We start from the raw sequence: 17,734 nt of genomic DNA, 5'->3' as shown, positions 1-17,734 counted from the left end.
TCCGCCAAAGCTTTTAAGTACGCAGGACGGGGAGAAGGGGACGTAGACCCCGCCGACCCCAGGCAAAGTCTTTTTGTCAGGAGCTTGTGGGTGTACAGAGGTAGAGCAGCTTTTCTTATGGGATGCTGAAAAATATGGGTTCTCTTTCCCCCGCCTCCTGTTTCATCTCCAGTGGGTACCCCTTACCCAGAGGGTGCTTCTCTGTCACCAGCCTGGAAGACACTCAATAGCAGAAGGGCTGTTTGGGAGGGAGGCCTGACCCGACGGTGCTAATGGCAGCATTATTTGCCCAAAGTCATATGAAGGGGTAGGGGTGGAGGTGCTTAAATGCTGGCAATCTGGAGTTATTTTCCTCTTCTCTTCCCTAACGGTCAACCAAAGATCAGCTTTGCCTTCAAAAGAGCTATGCCCGGTAAAGCCTTCTGCCGTGAGGAGGGCCGGCACGTACAAAAGGCTCTCCTGCACAGCGTACGGAAGGGAAAGGGAAATTGCGGTAGGAAAGCAACACCTCACGAGCCTGAAGGCAAGGCAGCACTGCCCTGCATACCGACAGTAGTTTCTAGGTAGCACTCGTGCCACCAGAGAAAGATTTCCCAATGTAGCGATTCCAGGGTGGTATTTCAGGAGGCATTGGAAGTTTTATGATGTGGTGTAGGAGCATTCCAGAGCTGCAGGTGGTGTCTGACAGTGCTGTACGCCACCACCAGAGGATAATTTGAATAACACTTGTTTTTAGCTCTGTCGCTATAAACTTGCCATTGATGGGTAAACATTCGTAATTCAGAAGCGAATGTGAAAAATCCCCAGTGTGGAAGTATGTGGTGGGGAGGCAGCCCCTGTCTTCGCCGCGGAGGTTTGAGGGAGGCATCCCTTGGGGAGCCCTGACCTCACACCCTCCAAAATAGTGGGAGCAGGTGTTGCTTAGCATGCAGTGGGACGGGGCTGTGATGTGAGGAGGGCGATGGCTGAGAGGAGAAGGGGTGGCAAAGGGGATGGGAAGAGACGGTGGCTGGCAAGGTGCTGGGACTGTTTCCCAGCTGCTTTTTTTCCCCCCACATCGGTCACCACTCATCCCGTTCCCACCTTTTGCCTGTTCCCCCACCCCATGCTGCCCCAGGGCTGCCGGAGCTGGGAACTCATGCTCCACGTTTGTCGGCCCTGCAGCTCTCGCCTGTCCAGAGAACAGCCACTTTGAGGAGTGCATGAGCTGCGTGGAGACCTGTGAGACCCTGGCAACAGGCCCCGTCTGCACGGACACCTGCACAGAGGGCTGCCAGTGCGACGAGGGCTTCGCCTTCCGTGGCACACGCTGTGTTCCCCGCGGTGAGTGTGGCTGCAATTTCGAGGGGCGCCAGCTGGCCACCAACCAGACCTTTTGGATGGACATCGCCTGCCACTTCCTCTGCTACTGCAACGGCTCCGACAACAGCGTGTACTGTGAGAACGTCTCCTGCAAGGACGACGAGTACTGCCTGGAGGAGAACGGCCTCTACTACTGCCATGTCCGCACTGATGCCTCCTGCATCATCTCTGGCTATGGACACTACCTGACCTTTGATGGCTACTCTTTTGACTACCAGAGCAGCTGTGCGTTGGTCCTGTGCACCACGATAGCCCGGCCAAGGTCGGAGCGGTCAGACACTTTCCCGGCATTCACCATCACAGCCAAGAACGAGGATCGGGACACTTCTCTGGCCCTGTGGGTGAAACAAGTCGAAGTGGAGGTCTTCAGTTACAACATCGTCATCCACCGAGCCTACAAATATACTGTGCTGGTGAGTGCGTGGCCACAAGGGCAGGGCGGTGGTTATTCTTCCCTGCTGTGGCTTCCAAACCACAGAGCGATTCCCTAGGCAAGAGGCCTTATGGCTCTCAAGGTTTTCCAGGGGTCGGGCAGTGCGTACGCTCCAGCTTGTCCCTAGGGTGCCGCCAGGCACAGCTTTTGGAGGGGGCTTCCGCTTTGGCTGCCTTGTTTGGGATGTAGAGGCGGGCCCAGCGGGGACCTTGCTCTGGGAGTGCTGAGCCACCCTCGTTCGTATCCTCCCGCAGCAGCTTCAATTGTCATTCCCATTCAGGGTACATCTTGCTTCCTTCAATGCAGATCAACGATGAGCGTCTCTACCTCCCCCTGAAACTGGGCCAGGGTAAAGTGAATATCTTTGCCTTCGGCTTTCACATCGTGGTCGAGACCGACTTTGGGCTGAAGGTGGTGTACGACTGGAAGACCTTTCTCTCTGTCACCGTCCCACGCAGCTTCCAGAACCTGACCTATGGCCTCTGCGGTCGCTACAATGGCAACCCCGAAGACGACCTGGCAGCCATGGGTGGCACGCCAGCTGCCAGCGTCGCCGACTTCGTCCAGAGCTGGGCGAAGCGGGATGCGTTCTGCCGCGTGGGCTGCGGTGACCGCTGCCCTGCCTGTGGGAAGGTGGAAGGCTTCTGGAAACCCCAGCAGCTCTGCAGCCTCATCCCGAGCCAAAGCGGTGTCTTTGCCAAATGCCATAGCAAGATCAGCCCCGGCTTCTTCTACAAGAACTGCCTCTTTGACACCTGCGTCGATGGGGGAGCCATGCAAACAGCCTGCAGCTGGCTGCAGAATTATGCCAGCACATGCCAAACGCAGGGCATCGCCATTACTGGCTGGAGAAACTTCACCTCGTGCTGTAAGTGCCACTCTGCCTCTGGGTCCTTCTTCTCTAGAGGTGCTTCCTGGGGTTGTCCATCGTAGCTGTAGCACTTGCTGGAGGTCACTTTGTAGAGAGGTAGCATAGCACCCCATGGAGCTCTAGCGGGTGCCTGCTACCTCCAGGCCATTGATCCAAACATGTCCCGGATCCCCCTGGTCAGTCCCTGGGGATGGTCCCAGGAATCCTCTCCTTTCCTGCCAGATAAGGGGGCAGGCGACGGAGCGGTGAGCTACAGCAGTGCAGTAGGTGTGCATGTAGTCACTGCCGAGCACGCCAGACCGACCTGTCCGCAGACCAGGGAGAGGGAGGTTGATGGCCCGGCACCCGGCCCTCCCGCACTTGCTGGGTGAGGGAGAGGTGTGGGATTGGGTCTGGGGCTAAATGTTCTCTTGGAGTTGTTACAACCTGCGTGCAGTATAGTGGGAGCGGGGATGGAAAGGGGGAAGCTTCAAGTTCACAAGTTATTCGCTGTCCCTCCATTGTTAAACAGGAATTATATTAGTTGGCTTCAAAGCCAGGAGTACGTGTTTGCTCTAATGATGCCGCACGCTCTCATCAATAAGATTACAACACAATGTTCAATTAGGCTCCCGAGGACTGGGGCCGCAAGCCTCTCCGGCAGCCGATCTATCTGGCAAATCAGATGGGAAGTAATTGTCTTTGCTAACAGGACTGAAAATTAAATTTATGTCGTTCTTCCTTCTAACGAGCAAATTCATGGCTCAGAAGGCACCACTCTCACAGGGCAGGGGTGGCAAGGCCACTGACCAGCACCCACATGCCGGGTCCAAAATGGTCCCCAGTGGGGCGTGGGGAGAAGCGGCCTGCTCGGGCACAGGCAGCGTTCCTCACAGGCTTCACACTCCGACAGCTCAGCAAAAACGTGTCCCCTGGAGAGCATGGAGGCTCCGTAAACTACCTGAAAGGCCCCAGGGCCAGCACGAGAATCCCTCCTGCAGGGAGACGTTAATCTGGCATCAGTGAGCAGGCTTGTTTGTGGGAGAGCAGGGAGCAGGGGGAAAGGGCTCTTGAGAAACTGGTGCGCAGGAGCTCAGAGACAGCGGTGAGTAACAGAGAAGCATTGCTCAGCTTGGACTAGGCAGCTGGCAAGCAGCGTAGGATGGAGGGACAAAGTCTGCCTTTTCCCTTCGGTTGTGTGCCTGGTTGCTCCGGGTACCTCTCTGGGCAACGTGGTCTGTGTTAACCACCTTGGCAGGGGAGTGAGCTGCCCAGGGACAGGAGCAGTGGGGATTATGGCCCCAGGTGCAGCTGGCCGCCAGGTTGGTTTTGTCTGGGGTGCTAATCTGTATCCGCTTTGTCTTCTGGTAACATCGCAGCCGTCAGCTGTCCCCCCAACAGCCACTACGAGAGCTGCGTGTCCCTGTGCCAGCCCCGATGTGCCGCCATCCGGCTGAAGAGTGACTGCAGCCACTACTGCGTGGAGGGATGCCAGTGCGACTCCGGCTACGTCCTCAACGGCAAGAGCTGCATCCTTCCCCACAACTGCGGCTGCTACTCCGACGGCAAATACTATGAGGTACGCCGCTCATGTGCTTCTCTCAAGGCTTTCTCTCACCCTCTTTCTGACATTTCTGGGCAGAGTCTCGTGCCCTGAGCAAGGACATCAGTCAGGCTGGGCCCGTACTGGGTGTCGTGCTGGGTCCGTTTGCCAGGATCGTAGCCTCAGGCAGAGAGACTGCTCCACAGGTCCTCTCCTTCATCAGCATCGTGCATGTCTGCCGGTCCCCAGCCGTGCTTGGGGATTGCTCTGAAGTCTGGTGGTTTTGCACCAAGCGAGAGTGAGCGGGGAACGAGGGGCAGAGCGGGCAGACATGTGTCTAGTGGAAGCGCAGAGAGGCAAAGCGGGGTCTGTAGCAAAGCCCTGGTGATGGTCTGTGGGATGTTTGCTGGTGTTTGCTGGGGCTGAGCTGTCCTACAATGTCCCAAGTCCTCCTGTGAGCTGCAGAGCATATTACTGTCGCTCCTGCTGGAGGAATCCCTGTGTCGGGGCTGGGGTCCAGGTCTGATCTGACTACCAGCATGCACTCGCATCAGGTTGCTTACACGTCAGAAGCACCTCTCCCGCACCAGTCTTGTTTCCAGCCCGAGAGCTTCACATGGCCGCTCTTTCGGAGCTCCAGTGTGAGGAAGGCCAGTGTAGAGCAAGGAAGCCTCAATCCGAGGCCCCGTGGGAATTGTGTCTCCTAGAGGAGTGGAAAAGTGGAGTTGGTAAGACTCCACAAAGCGAGAGTCTGGTACCATGCTGGCGATGGAAACCATGGCTGTCGGCGAGGGTAGGGATGATGCAGTGGTAGCACAGGGCTTTCGCAGCTCTAGGCGGTACCGGGGGAGAGGGATGTCCCCCCACGGTGTGCTGCGTAGCAAGTCTTTCTGTCTGGCAAAATCATCACGGGGTTGTTGGGTGAGGGTCACTCGGCTGTCAGGCAGGCATGGGAGGGAACTGGTGGAGGAGGGGAAGAAAGGGCGGGCACTAGGAAGACTGGATTTGATGAGTACCAAAGTCCAGTACTGTATGACCACATTGTTCTAGGTATTCCATGCGAGACGGGTTTACTATTTCACGTGAAATGCACTTATTTGTAGCTGTTGGATGTTACTCAGGAGTTTGATTCAGCAGGGTGTTGTGCTGGTGGCATTGCTCATATTATAGCAGGTTGTATTTTGTGTCAGTGAAACTGTGCTCCATAAGGTGTCTTTGCCAAGCCCTGCAGCCATAAGGAGCCAGTATCGGGGTACTGTCATATGGGGACCCTAGTAGACGGGTTGGTGGCCAGCAGGGCACAAGAAAGAGGTCAAGGAGGTATTTAGCATGCTGTGTTTTGTCTGCACGTACGAGAGGTGAGGGAGGTTGTGGTGGTAGTGGAAACGTGCCGTTGCCTTGTGCCTATGGGTAGCAGAGATGTTGCAAGGTAGGTGTGAGCTGCCAGCGTGTTCTTTGCACCTTTTTCTCTGTCCTCGTTACCCGCTCTCACTTGCATGCAGCAGAGGGGTGTAAACCTTGGCCCAAGCATCCACAGAGGGTAGGGCAGGGGTCCTCAACCCTGCCAGCCAGCCATGGGTTCCTCTTTCAGCCCAAGCAACTCTTCTGGAACGGAGACTGCACCCGCCGGTGCCGCTGCTTCCGGCGCAACCTCATCCAGTGCGACCCACGGCACTGCAAGTCGGACGAGGAGTGCGCCCTGCGCAATGGTGTCCGTGGCTGCTTCAGCACCAGGAGCTCCTTCTGCCTGGCGGCAGGTGGCGGCGTCTTCCGTACCTTCGACGGGGCCTTCCTCCGCTTCCCCGCCAACTGCGCCTTCGTCCTCTCCACCATCTGCCAGAAGCTGCCCGACTTCTCCTTCCAGCTCATCATCAATTTTGACAAGTGGTCCTCGCCCAACCTCACCATCATCTCCCCCGTGTACTTCTACATCAACGAGGAGCAGATCCTCATCAGTGACAGGAATACTGTCAAGGTAAGGTCTTGTCAGGGACATCTGCCTCCTCCAGAGAGGGGCTGCGGGCTGGGCGTTAGGGGACCAGTCCCGAGCAGAGGAGGATGGCACGTGGGGCCGCATGACGGTCTCTGCAAGAGTCCTGGTAGGGTCCATTGGTGGCTTTGCGTCCTGGTCGAGGCAGCTGTATGGGTGAAGGACGCAGCTGTCATCCATTGGGCTTTGGGGGGGGATGCCAGCTGGGACAAAAGGGCTGGCAGGAGGCCAGGACGTCTGCAGCCCGAGAGTTTGTAGTCGCGTACCCGTCCACCTTTGTGGTGCGAGCTAAGCCGTCTTTTTGAGCAGAGGGGTACAGAGGGCTGGCTGTCGCTGCAGTGTCACTTGGTCTCTGAAGGGCACCATCTGTGCCCTTTCCTACTGAGCGATGAGTCCCAAGCTAGAGCCTCTGCACGTGAGTAGGTGTCCCTTTGCGGCACAGCCTCATGCAGGCATTTAAGGGAGGTAGTGCGCTCAGAACTAGCAATCAGTCGGGCTGGAAGGAGGAGGAGGATATGCCGGCCCCTGCCAAAGACAAGGTGGTGCATTTTCATGGCCGGGACAGCGAGAGGCAGTTCCAGAGCCATTTGCGGGCGGCTCACGCTCGCATCCATAGGTGGAGGGGACGGGAGGGACATCAGCCTCGTGTCCTCTCCCGTGCCAGGTGAACGGCAGCCATGTGAGCATCCCCTTTGTCACGGGGCTTTCCACAAAGATCTTCAGCCAGGAGGGCTTCCTGGTCATCGACTCCAGCCCCGACATCCAGATCCGCTACAACGGCTTCAACGTCATCAAAATCGCCATTGGGGAGCGGCTGCAGAACAAGGTGTGCGGCCTCTGTGGCAATTTCAATGGTGACCGGACGGATGACTATGCGACGCTGCGGGGGAAGCCGGCGGTCAGCAGTGTACTGCTGGCGCAGAGCTGGAAGACCAACGGCATGCAGAAGAGGTGAGCGGTCGGATGGCCCTTCCCTGCCGGGTGGGAGCGGGAGCGGGGCCGGCCACGATGGGAGCCCCCGCGACCTGTCCGGTGCCCACAGCTGCAACGAGCTGCAGTACTCGCAGTATGCCGCCTCCTGCGACAACGTCCAGATCCAGGAGCTGCAGAGCGACAGCTACTGCCTGAAGCTGACGGACATGAAAGGCTTCTTCCAGCCCTGCTACGGCCTCCTGGACCCCCTGCCCTTTTACGAGTCCTGCTTTCTGGACGGCTGCTACAACCACAAGAAGGTCCAGCTGTGCGGCTCGCTGGCTGCCTACGGCGAGGCCTGCCGTACTTTTGGCATCCTGGGCACTGAGTGGATCGAGAAGGAGAATTGCTGTAAGAGAGCCAGGGGCCATCCAGGTTGAGGGGAGCCACATCCCGCCGGGACCACAACCGGCAGGAGAGGGGGAGTGGGGCTGCTGGGGTGGGGGCAGCCTGTGGTGGTCGGAGGCACCTACCCTGCAGCCCAAGAGTGAAGATTGTGTTTGCGCTTTGTCTTGTGCTGTTTAGCAGGAGTGGTGGAAGATCCCTGCGTGGGCGCCGACTGCCCCAACCGCAGCTGTGAACTGGACAACGGTGGGGAGCTGTGCGGCTGCATCGAGCCCCCGCCCTACGGGAACAGTGAGTCCTCTGGTTCTGTCCACAGGGCTGTCACCAAGCGGCACGGGCAGGCATTAGGCTGTTGTACAGCCAGGGCTTCGGGAAGGGAGATGCCAAGGGCCGGGACATTTGCAGAGATAGGGTTTTGCCACTGTGAGCGGTTCAGGATGGGAGCAGGTTTTCTGGAGAGCCCATTATGAGCATCTCTGGCTCGGGAGCCCTTTGGGCTGCAGGGATGTCGGACAGGCAGGGCATGCTGCAGGAGATGATCCTGTCCCGTTTGTGGTGGTGGGGAGGAGGGCCAGGTGGGCTGGCAGCCTGGACCCGTGGTGCCATTTGTGGTGTTCTGCAGCTGCCTCGTCTTCTCCTCCAGCCACCCATGACATAATTGATGCAGAGGTGACCTGCAAAGCTGCCCAAATGGAGGTGTCCATTTCAAAGTGCAAGCTGTTCCAGCTGGGCTTTGAGCGTGAGGGGGTGCGGGTCAATGACCGCCACTGCCCTGGCATCGAAGGGGAGGACTTCATCTCCTTCCAGATCAACAACACCAAAGGCAACTGTGGCAATGTGGTGCAGGTGAGCTATGGTACGGGGCACAGGGGGCTGGGAGCAGAAGCCAGGCTGTTCATCTTGGGTGTCTTCTCATTCGTGCAACTTGAGGGCGGAGGAGGGGGGAAAACATGCCTTCGGGAGGCGGCTTGATGGGGCGAAAGGGACCTGAGAGTTGACCGGCGCCTGGGATGCACATGTAGCTCTGACCACCCATCAGGGCAGCTCATGCTCAGGCAGTAGGTCACAGGTGTGCTTTGTAGCACGTGGGATCACCGTTGCCTCACTGACTGGTGTCCTGGACCAGAGGATGCAGGAGAGGGCAGAGGGGTAGTTGGGAGGCAGAGGAGAGCGGTCCGTGTATTCTGAGCTGTTACATATGTGAGGAACTTGTTGGCGTGGGGGGCATCGAGGCGGTGCGTCTTCACACCAGCCAGGCAGTCCTCCTCTGCAGAGGCCTGGCTGGACGCCAGGGACAGAGTGGGGGTGTGCATGGTGCTTTCATGGGGTGGGGGTTAAGGAAAACAGAGGCAGGTCTTGTAGACTGAGGATGCTGCCCAGCGGTTCCTAGCCCCGCTGAACCATACCCTTTCTGGCCAAGGGTGGTGGAGAGGCTGCAGGGCCCTCCTTGTGCGGCTCATTTAGGGGCTGACATGTTCATTAGGAGCAGGGGAACGGAGACAGCCAGTCTCCAGTGATGCCCTGCGTTCCTTCTGCAGTCAAACAGCACACACATAGTGTACAAGAACACGGTGTGGATCGAGAGCGCGAACAACACAGGCAACATCATCACCCGGGACCGGACCATCAACGTGGAGTTTTCCTGTGCCTACGAGCTGGACATCAAGATCTCCCTGGATTCAGTCGTGCGGCCAATGCTCAGGTAGGAGCTGGGGCGAGCTGCACGGCCTCTCCCGTCACATGGGCACAGGAGCGGGCAGGCAGGTGGAGGGTGAGGCGGCGAGGGTCCGAAGCGAGGTGCCGAGCTGAGGGTTCATAGCCTTTCCCCCATCCGAGCCAGTATTTCTTTGTCATCATTAGTGTGATTAACCTGACGGTGCCGACGCAAGAAGGGAGCTTCACGACCAAGATGGCCCTGTACAAGAATTCATCCTACAAGCACCCCTACCGACAGGGTGAGGTGGTGCTCACCACCCGGGACGTGCTCTACGTGGGGGTCTTTGTCGTCGGGGCCGATTCCAACCACTTGATCCTGATGCTGAATAAGTGCTATGCTACCCCCTCGCGGGACAGCAACGACAAGCTGCGCTATTTCATCATCGAGGGAGGGTGAGCGACCATGGGCCAGGTGGCCCAGCACGCCCTGGTTTTTGTCACATCTGTCAGGCTGGGCGCTCGAAGGGGCGGCGGTGTCAGTTGGAGCAGGGGACCTTTCGGTCAGCGAGATGGTTGACTAAGATCTGGAAAGGGTGGGGCACAGGGCAACTTGCGTTGTTAGTGCAGGATTTAGTTTGCTTAGCGCAGAGGTAGCCAGAGGCCCCCCGTGCGACGGAGTCCCGGCTGTGGAGAGAAGTGGCCTTCCTCATGTTGCCGAGGCCACAGGAGTTGGGGCTTCTGTAGGGGATGGGGGGACGTGGATCATGGAGGAGATGTCTTGGGAAGCGGGAGTATGATGAAGTTGGAAGTGCCACAGAGAGGTCACGCTACAGAGGCAGGGCGCAACGCCCTCATCCATCCCCATCAGATCTAAGCACACAGCCACGGGACCCAGGGCAAGGGGCCTTATGGGGACAGGGACAAGCAGTGTCCCTCGAGGGAGGGTCTCGGTCATGGGAGGGCCGGGGCGAGCACCAGTGCTTTGCACAGGTGCCAAAACATGAAGGACAACACCATCGGCATAGAGGAGAATGGGGTGTCATTGACATGTCGCTTCCACGTCACCGTCTTCAAGTTCATCGGGGATTATGATGAAGTTCACCTCCACTGCGCTGTCTCCCTCTGTGATTCGGAGAAATACTCCTGCAAAATAGTAAGTGGGACAAGTGCTGAGGGATGGGTCACTCGCTTTGCATGGCTCCAGCGGAGCGCAGCAAGCCCGGTTGACCCGGCGTCAGAGAGGCGGCTGGAGACCTAGCCCCGGGGGCGAGGCCGGGAGGGTCGCGTGTCCCTCTGGGTGCCAGGAGGAGAGACCTGCCATGGGCAGGTCGCCTTGGGACCCGTGCTCTGTGAGGCTGATCGCAGGGTCCCTTCGGGAGCTGGGCTGGTTGGAGGGGCATGGAGGGGGCCCAGGCAGGGGCCGAGAGTAACGGAGGCAGCATTTATCCCTGCGTAGAACTGCCCTCAGCACACGAGGAAGGCCAGCGTGTTTGCCGAGGAGCCCAAGGAGCAGATCATCTCGGTGGGCCCTATTAGAAGAAAGCGTAAGTGTGTGTGTGACCCCAAGGAAGGCTGGGGGGGTTTGTCGACCATCCGAGTTGAGCCCAGTGGCGTGCTGCAGGGCAGTGCCTGGGCACGGCAGGACCCCGGGGCGAGGGAGCATGCGTGCATGTGTCCTGTGGGGAGAGGCTGTTCCTTTGAGCAGGAATCGGGACAAGTGCAAGAGAGCCCTCGGGGTTTTTGCTGCTGGGAGATGAGGGTGGAGGGCATGCGTGTGCCAGTCGGGTGGGTGCAGGTGTGGGCCACGTTGAGGGTCCGCCTTGCTTGGGGATATTTGTTCCTAGGGGTCCGTGGGTGGTTGCACAGGAGCTGGCATGATGGCAGGGTGGGCAGCGGAAGCCCAGGGTGTTGTGGGGTGCTCTGTTTCTGGCCCTGTGCTGTGGCTGCTCCTCTTTGTCTTCCCCAAAGGCCCTCGGAGGGTTGTGAGCATCAGACTAGGTGCTGCTTTGGGATCACGGGGGACGATGGGAGCCTAGCTGGGTCCTAGCGTCATCCCAACGACACGTGTGACATGAGGGTGTGCCTGGCAGGTGACGGGCGTGCTCTTGTGGGACCCCTTGTTGTAGCAGGGAGTGTGGGTCTTAGGCAGCCAAGGATTTGGGGCGCTTGGGGTCTGGGCACGTCGCTCAGGTGTCCTTTGTTCTTTATGCCCAGGATCAGACTGGTGCGAGGACAACGGAGGCTGCGAGCAGATCTGCACGAGCCGGGTGGACGGACCCCTGTGCAGCTGTGTGACGGGGACGCTGCAAGGGGATGGCAAGAGCTGCAGGGGCAAGTACCGGGGGCGACACAGGAGGAGTCAGGGCAAGCATAGTGGGGTGCTTCTGTGCCCGAGCTGAGGGCCATAGGGGCAAGTGGTGTGGGGAAGGTGGCTGGATCATGTGGCATGTCGCAGCTGGGAGGGAGGTGGAAGGCAGGGAGCTGGATGCGCGCCATTCCCAGGGGACGGAGGTGCTTGGCAGTGTGGCGCCTGAGGGCTGCGAGGCCAACGATGGTGGACTTTGAAGAGCCGGCAGGCAGTCAGTTGCAAGAGCGGTGATGGTGTATAGTGTGGTGCAGGGCAGTGGCAGGGTAGAGTAGAAGCCACAGGAAAAGTCTGGAGGCCAACAAGGGGCTTGTGGGAGGGGGGGCCCACTCATGAGATGGGGCACCCAGGAGGGTGAGGGGCCAGTGTGGTTTGTGGGGCACCTGGGGTGTTGGGGAGAAAGGAGGTGCCTGTTGTGCGTGTGCCGTGGCCCCAGCTCACGTTGGTCTTGTTGTTGCGTTGGCAGCCTCCAGCTCTTCAGGGGAGCACCGTGCCCGAGTGACCCTTCTGGTGGCAGCCCAGCTGTGGCTGTGGCTGTGGCTGTGCGCAGCTCTGCGGGACCTGACCTCGTAGGTGCGGCTCTGTCGCCCAGCCAAGTACTGTTCTCACGTCAGCCTGAGTCTTTGTAGGGTAGGAGACAGCACCCCCACAGCGGCTAAGCTGCCTCCGACCCATCCTGCTGCATGGAGGCAAGAGAGGTACTTGATCTGGAGAGAGATCGGATGTGGACCGTGAAGGTGTTGTGTGGCAGGCGCGGCTGGATGTTTGCCAGCATCAATGTGGGACTTGGGGTTTTTTTGCAGGTTTCTGGCATCGATGCGGGACTTGGGGGTTTTTTTGCAGCTTTCCATCATCGATGTGGGACTTGAGGGGGTTTTTTTACAGCTTTTTCCCAGGCTTTCCCTCATAGAACACACTGTAGGCGGCCCGCACCCCTGTCGGTAGCGCGGGATGGGACGGAGCACACGCCGTCCCCTCGCATGGACAGCTGTGAGTCCCCACAGTCCTCAGGACCTGCCATCAGTGTCTTGCGAGCACACGGACTCGGCCAGAGGTAGGTGTTGCAGCACAGGTCACGGGCCAGAGGAGCGCGACAACATCGTTGGATGTCGTGACACCTTGGGAGTGTGTTGCCCTCTGGCTCTCCAGAGCAGAGGTCTTGTTGAGGTGTGTGGTGGAGGGCCGAGCTCATCCCCGGGGGTCTGGGAAGCCTCTTGGTGCGCTGTGGTGGTGACAAGCCAGTCCCAATGTCTGGAAAGGGGTGCTTTCTGATGGGCAGGAGTGAGAGCCAGAGAAATGAGGGACGGAACTCCCTCCCTTGTTTGCGTGGTGTGCCGTGGCAAAGTTTTTTGAGGGCGAGAGCAGGGTCAGGGTCCGTGGGCACAGGGTGGCGTCGGGACACCCGGCGGGAGAGCTGAGAGTGGCCTGGGGGTGCCGGTGGGTGTGGGGGAGACTGTCTGTGTTGGTGTCTTGTCTTGTGTTTGTACTCTGTGAAACGGCTGTGTGGGAATAAAAAGCGTCGTAATCCTTCGTAAGTGGTGTTGTCCTGCGTGATGGCAGCAAGGATGGGGAGAGGCAGCCGGGGCCGGAGAGGGTCCCTGGGAGGGGTGAGGAGCGTGGGTTTCAGGGTGCCGGGCAGGGGCCACATACGGGGCATGCCAGAGCCAAGGGCCCAGGTTGGGGCTGGAGGAAAGAGGTGGTGCGCCTGTACTTTATTAGGTGGGTCGGATGAGCTGGAATTGGGGCAGGGGGATGGAGGGAGTAGTAAGCTGTTGTGGGGAGGGAAGGGGGCACCTGAGTTCTCTGCCAGGGTCCCAGGGAGAGCTGAGGAGCCCAGTGGCTGGAGGTGGGCAGCGGTCGAGCGAGTTGCCTGTGAGACTGGTGGGTGATGGTCTGTGTGCCCATCCTCCCGGCTGGTGGCCATTGTGGAGTATGGGAGGAGGTTGCCATTGCAGCGGAGAGGAGCAGAAGCAGGGGTGGTTGGTGTGAGGAGCCAAAGTCTTTGGTGTCTGGGCATGGGTGAGTGGTGCCGACGTGGGTCTGGCAGGTTTGTGGCAGTCTTGTCACGGTGCTGTTTGGGGAGGGATGTAGTTGTCTTGGTGTTTCTGGGGCTGGTGCGCTCTTTGGAGCGAGGGGCTGTTTGCAGCTGGGGGGAAGCCTGGCAGGGAGAGGCCTCTTGGGGGGAGCAGAAGCAGTCGCGAGGGGCAGCTCGATATAGAGGAGGGGGTCCGGCATGGGAGCCTGTCTGGCGAGGGCCCTTTCTGCTGGGGCGGGCAGGGGGATGGAGGGTGAGGCTCACGAGGAGCATCGGATGAACCAGGAGCATTGGTCAGCTCCCAGAGCTACGATATCATTGCTGTTAGTGAGACTTGGTGGCAGGAGTCCCACAGTTGGAGCGCTGGGATGGAGGGCTACAGGCTGTTCAGGAGGGATAGGCAGGGCAGGCGAGGCGGAGGTGTCGCACTCTATGTAAGGGAGAGATTTGATTGTACACCCCTTATGGGTAGTGACAGTGTGGTCGAGAGCTTCTGGGTGAGGATTAGAGGGATGGAAAACAAAGGAGATGTTGTTGTGGGTGTCTATGACCGAATGCCCAGCTGGGATGTAAGCACTGATTAGTTCTTCTAATAGGCAATTAGGAGAAACGTCTGGATCAGCAGCCCTTGTCCTTATGGGAGATTTCAACTTCCCAGACATGAACAGGGAATATCATACTGCTGTCGTGAGCAGATCTTGGAAATTCTTGAAGTTTGTAGGAGACAGCTTGTTGTCACAGGTACTCAGCGAGCCAACTAGGCAAGATGTCCTCACAGACTTGCTATTTGTGAACAGAGAAGGACTCATGGGGGATGTGATGGTAGGTGGCTGTCTTGGCCACAGCGATCACAAAATGGTTGAGTTTAAAATTTTCAGTGTAATGAGAAAAAAGGACAGCAGAGTTGCTCCCCTGGACTTCAGGAGAGCAAACTTTAAGGTCTTTGGGGAGTCAGTTAGCAGAGTCCCCTGGGAATCTGCTTTTGCGGGCTTAGCAGTCCACAAGTGCTGGTCAGTCTTTAAAAGCCACCTTTGAGAAGCACAGGAGCAGGCAATTCCCCTGTGTCACAAGTCAAGCAAGTGGGGCAGAACCCCCGCTGGGCTGAACAGGGAACTCTTCGCAGAGCTTCAGAGGAAAAAGGAATTGTACAATCTCTGGAAGCCTCATGGGGAGATGACAGAGCTGTGGTTCATATAGACAGGGAGCAGACCTGAAAGGCCAAAGCTCAGTTAGATTTGAAACTGGCCAGTGTTGTTTCAGATAACAAGAAGGGCTTTGTTAAGTATGTTAATAGCAAGAGGAGGTCTCACGAAAAGGTTGGAGTGATACTTGTTCAGGATGGTCATTGGACAAACAGAGATGAAGAAAACACAGAGGTGTTCGATGCATTTTTTGCCTCAGTCTTTAACAAAGCTGACAGGCCTTGGGCTGCCCGGTCCCCCAAGTCAGAGAACTGCCAGTGCAGGAACAGTGTCTTTCCTTTTGCGGACCCCAAACTCGTAAGGGACCATCTGCACTGGCTGAACATTCATTCCCCAGTACCGCAGGAGCTAGTGGACATTATAGCAGGACCCCTCCTGATCATCTCCTGAAGGTCTTGGAAGTCTGGGAAGGTCCTTGCCAACCAGAAGCCAGGCAACATTATCCCTATCTACAAAAAGGGCTTGAGGGAAGACCCAGGGAACTAGAGACCTGTCAGTCTAACCTCAGTTCCTGGAAAAATAACGGCAATGATTATACTGGGTACTGTTGAAAGGCATTTAAAGAGTAATGCAATCATCAGGCTCTGTCAGTGTGGGTTCACAAAGAGAAAGTCCTGTTTAACTAATTGGATCTCCTTCTACAATAAGGACGCCCACCTAGAGGAGGAAGGGAAGGCAGCCGACGTAGTTTTTCTGGATGTTGGTAAGGTTTTGATGCTGTCCCTCACAGCATCCTTCTGGACAAGTTGTCAAACTGTGGGATGAGCAGGGTCACGGCATGCCGGGTGAAGAACCGGCTGAAGGGCAGAGCTTGAAGGGTTGTAGCGAAGGGGGCTACATCTGGCTGGCGACCGGTCACCAGTGGCGTTCCTCAGGTTTCTATTCTAGGGTCGGTTCTGTTCAATATATTTATCAACGATCTTGACATAGGAGTTGAATGCATCATTAGCGAGTTTGCTGAGGATACCAAACTGGGAGGTGCTGTTGACTCTCTTGAGGGATGAGGCCTTGCAGAAGGATCTAGATAGATTGGAGCATAGGGCAGCGATTCATGTGATGAAACTGAATGAGTCCTGATGCTGGATTCTGCACCTGGGATGGAGTAATGCTGGGCACAAGTCCAAATAGGGAGAGGAGTGGTCCGAGAGCGGCCCTGCAGAAAGGGATCCAGGGGGTGCCACTCGACAGTGGGCTCAGCAGGAGTTAGCAGCATGCCCCAGAAGCTGAGAGGGTGAACCACATCCCGGGGTGCATTGAACACAGCATCACCAGCCGGTCAAAAGAGGTGATCATCCTGCCCTACTCAGCATTGGTGCAGCCTTGCCTTGAGTACCATGTGCGATTCTGGGTGCTACAAATTGAAAAGGATGTGAAGGTGCTGGAATGAGTCCAGAGGAGGGCCAAAGAGCTGGTGAAAGGGCCAGAAGGCATGTCCTGCGAGGAGCGGCTAAGGACTTTGGGCTTGTCTAGTTTGGAGAAAAGAAGGCTGAGGGGTAACCTCATTGTTCTCTGCAGTTTCCTGAGGAGGGGACATGGAGAGGGAGGTGCTGATCTCTTCCACTCATTATCTCGTGATAGGACCTGTGGAAATGGTTCAAAGCTGTGCCAGGGGAGGTTCAGGCTGGACACGAGGAAGCATTTCTTTACTGAGAGGGTGGTCAAACACTGGAACAGGGTTCCTCGATGCCTGTACCTGTCAGTGTTTAAGAGGCATTTGGACAATGCCATTAAGAACATTCTTTAACCTTTGGTCAGCTCTGATTTGGTCAGACAGTTGGACTAGATGACTGTCATAGGTCCTTTCCAAGTGAAATTGTCTAGCTCTATTCTACTCCGCTCTAGACTACTTTCTGGGAGAGGGTGTGGGAGCTTGCACAGTGTCTTCCCCTGTCTCTCTCTCTCTCCCCTTTTATGTGCTTCCCCCCCACCCCTGTTTATTGCTCTTTCATCTCTCTCTTGAGGTCTATCCTTGTTTTGCCATTCTTTGCTTTTGGCGACTCTCTCTCCCTTAATCTGTCTCCCTCCCCTGTTCTCTGCGTCTCTCTGGTATTCTCTGTCTCTTAATCTGCGTGTGTCTGTTTCTCTTTCTGTCCTGGTTTGTCTGCCTGCCTTTCTGCGGGCCTTCTCCTCTTTGTTCATGCTCTTTCACTGTTTGTAAGGTGTGCTCTCTCTCTCTCATATTTGGTGTTTTTACTTCTGTCCCTGTACCTGTTGCTGTCTGTCTGACTACCTGTCTTTCTCTTATCCCATGCTCTCTGGCTGCCTTTCTCTCTTGTCTCTGTCTCTCTGTATGTGTCTGTAGTGCTCTCCCTCTTGCCCTTGCTCTCTCCCTCTTGCCCTTGCTCTCTCCCTCTTGCCCTTGCTCTCTCCCTGGCTTTATGTCATGTATCTCTAGTTTTGTCTCTGTCTGTCTCTCAGCCTGTGTTGTATTTCTCTTAATGTCTTTCTCCCATTTTCTTTTGAACTTTTAACTCTTGCTTGATCTACTATGTGCTCTATTGCTCTCTGTAGGTGCTTTGCTTTCTTGGTGTCTCTGTGTCCCTGTCTCCCACTGCTGTCTCTCTCTATTGGCTTTTTTCTCTTTCTTCCCATTGCCTCTTCCCTGCCCCAGCTTTTTAGCCTTTGCCCTTGGTCTGTTATTTAGGGGCTTTGGGTTTTTTTGTTTGGATGCTCTTTTTCTTGGTCTCTTGTTCTCTCACTGTCTCTGTCCTGGTGCTAACTAATGGAGTCAGTTGCTGATGCTGGTGAGGAGCATCTGTCTGTCTTCACTGGAGGTAGCTTACTCTACTGGTGGTGGTGAGGGCTCCCTTGCTCTCTGGCTAGCTCCCTCTTCTTGTCCTCTGCCTGCCTCTGTCTTTGTTCATTGCTCTCTCTTCCATGTTGCTTGTTATGTCCTCCTCTTTTGGTGTTGTCTGTGTTCTTTTGCCCTGCCCCGGCCCCTCTCCTGTACTCTGCCTTACACCCATCTCCCTCTCTCTCCT

The 17,734-nt window shown here is 56.9% G+C and overlaps 1 protein-coding gene across 1 annotated transcript in view; it reads left to right on the top strand.

Moving 5' to 3' along the window:
* TECTA (tectorin alpha) overlaps window positions 1-12,089 on the top strand; it is a 28,492-nt gene extending 16,403 nt beyond the window's left edge. Inside the window, exons 10-23 of the mRNA XM_075035016.1 lie at window positions 1,165-1,775; window positions 2,102-2,663; window positions 4,025-4,224; window positions 5,780-6,163; window positions 6,843-7,129; window positions 7,221-7,501; window positions 7,676-7,786; window positions 8,139-8,341; window positions 9,034-9,197; window positions 9,356-9,604; window positions 10,142-10,304; window positions 10,608-10,695; window positions 11,366-11,482; window positions 11,983-12,089. Of these exons, the coding sequence (XP_074891117.1) occupies window positions 1,165-1,775; window positions 2,102-2,663; window positions 4,025-4,224; window positions 5,780-6,163; window positions 6,843-7,129; window positions 7,221-7,501; window positions 7,676-7,786; window positions 8,139-8,341; window positions 9,034-9,197; window positions 9,356-9,604; window positions 10,142-10,304; window positions 10,608-10,695; window positions 11,366-11,482; window positions 11,983-12,089 (3,527 nt within the window). The remainder of the gene's footprint in view (window positions 1-1,164; window positions 1,776-2,101; window positions 2,664-4,024; window positions 4,225-5,779; window positions 6,164-6,842; window positions 7,130-7,220; window positions 7,502-7,675; window positions 7,787-8,138; window positions 8,342-9,033; window positions 9,198-9,355; window positions 9,605-10,141; window positions 10,305-10,607; window positions 10,696-11,365; window positions 11,483-11,982) is intronic.
* The last annotated feature ends 5,645 nt before the right edge of the window (window positions 12,090-17,734 follow it).

This window comes from Buteo buteo, chromosome 9 (assembly GCF_964188355.1).
Source record: "Buteo buteo chromosome 9, bButBut1.hap1.1, whole genome shotgun sequence".
Classification (NCBI taxonomy): Eukaryota; Metazoa; Chordata; class Aves; order Accipitriformes; family Accipitridae; genus Buteo; species Buteo buteo.
Note: the sequence above shows the minus strand (reverse complement) of the source record. Positions and strands in the feature narration are given on the sequence as shown.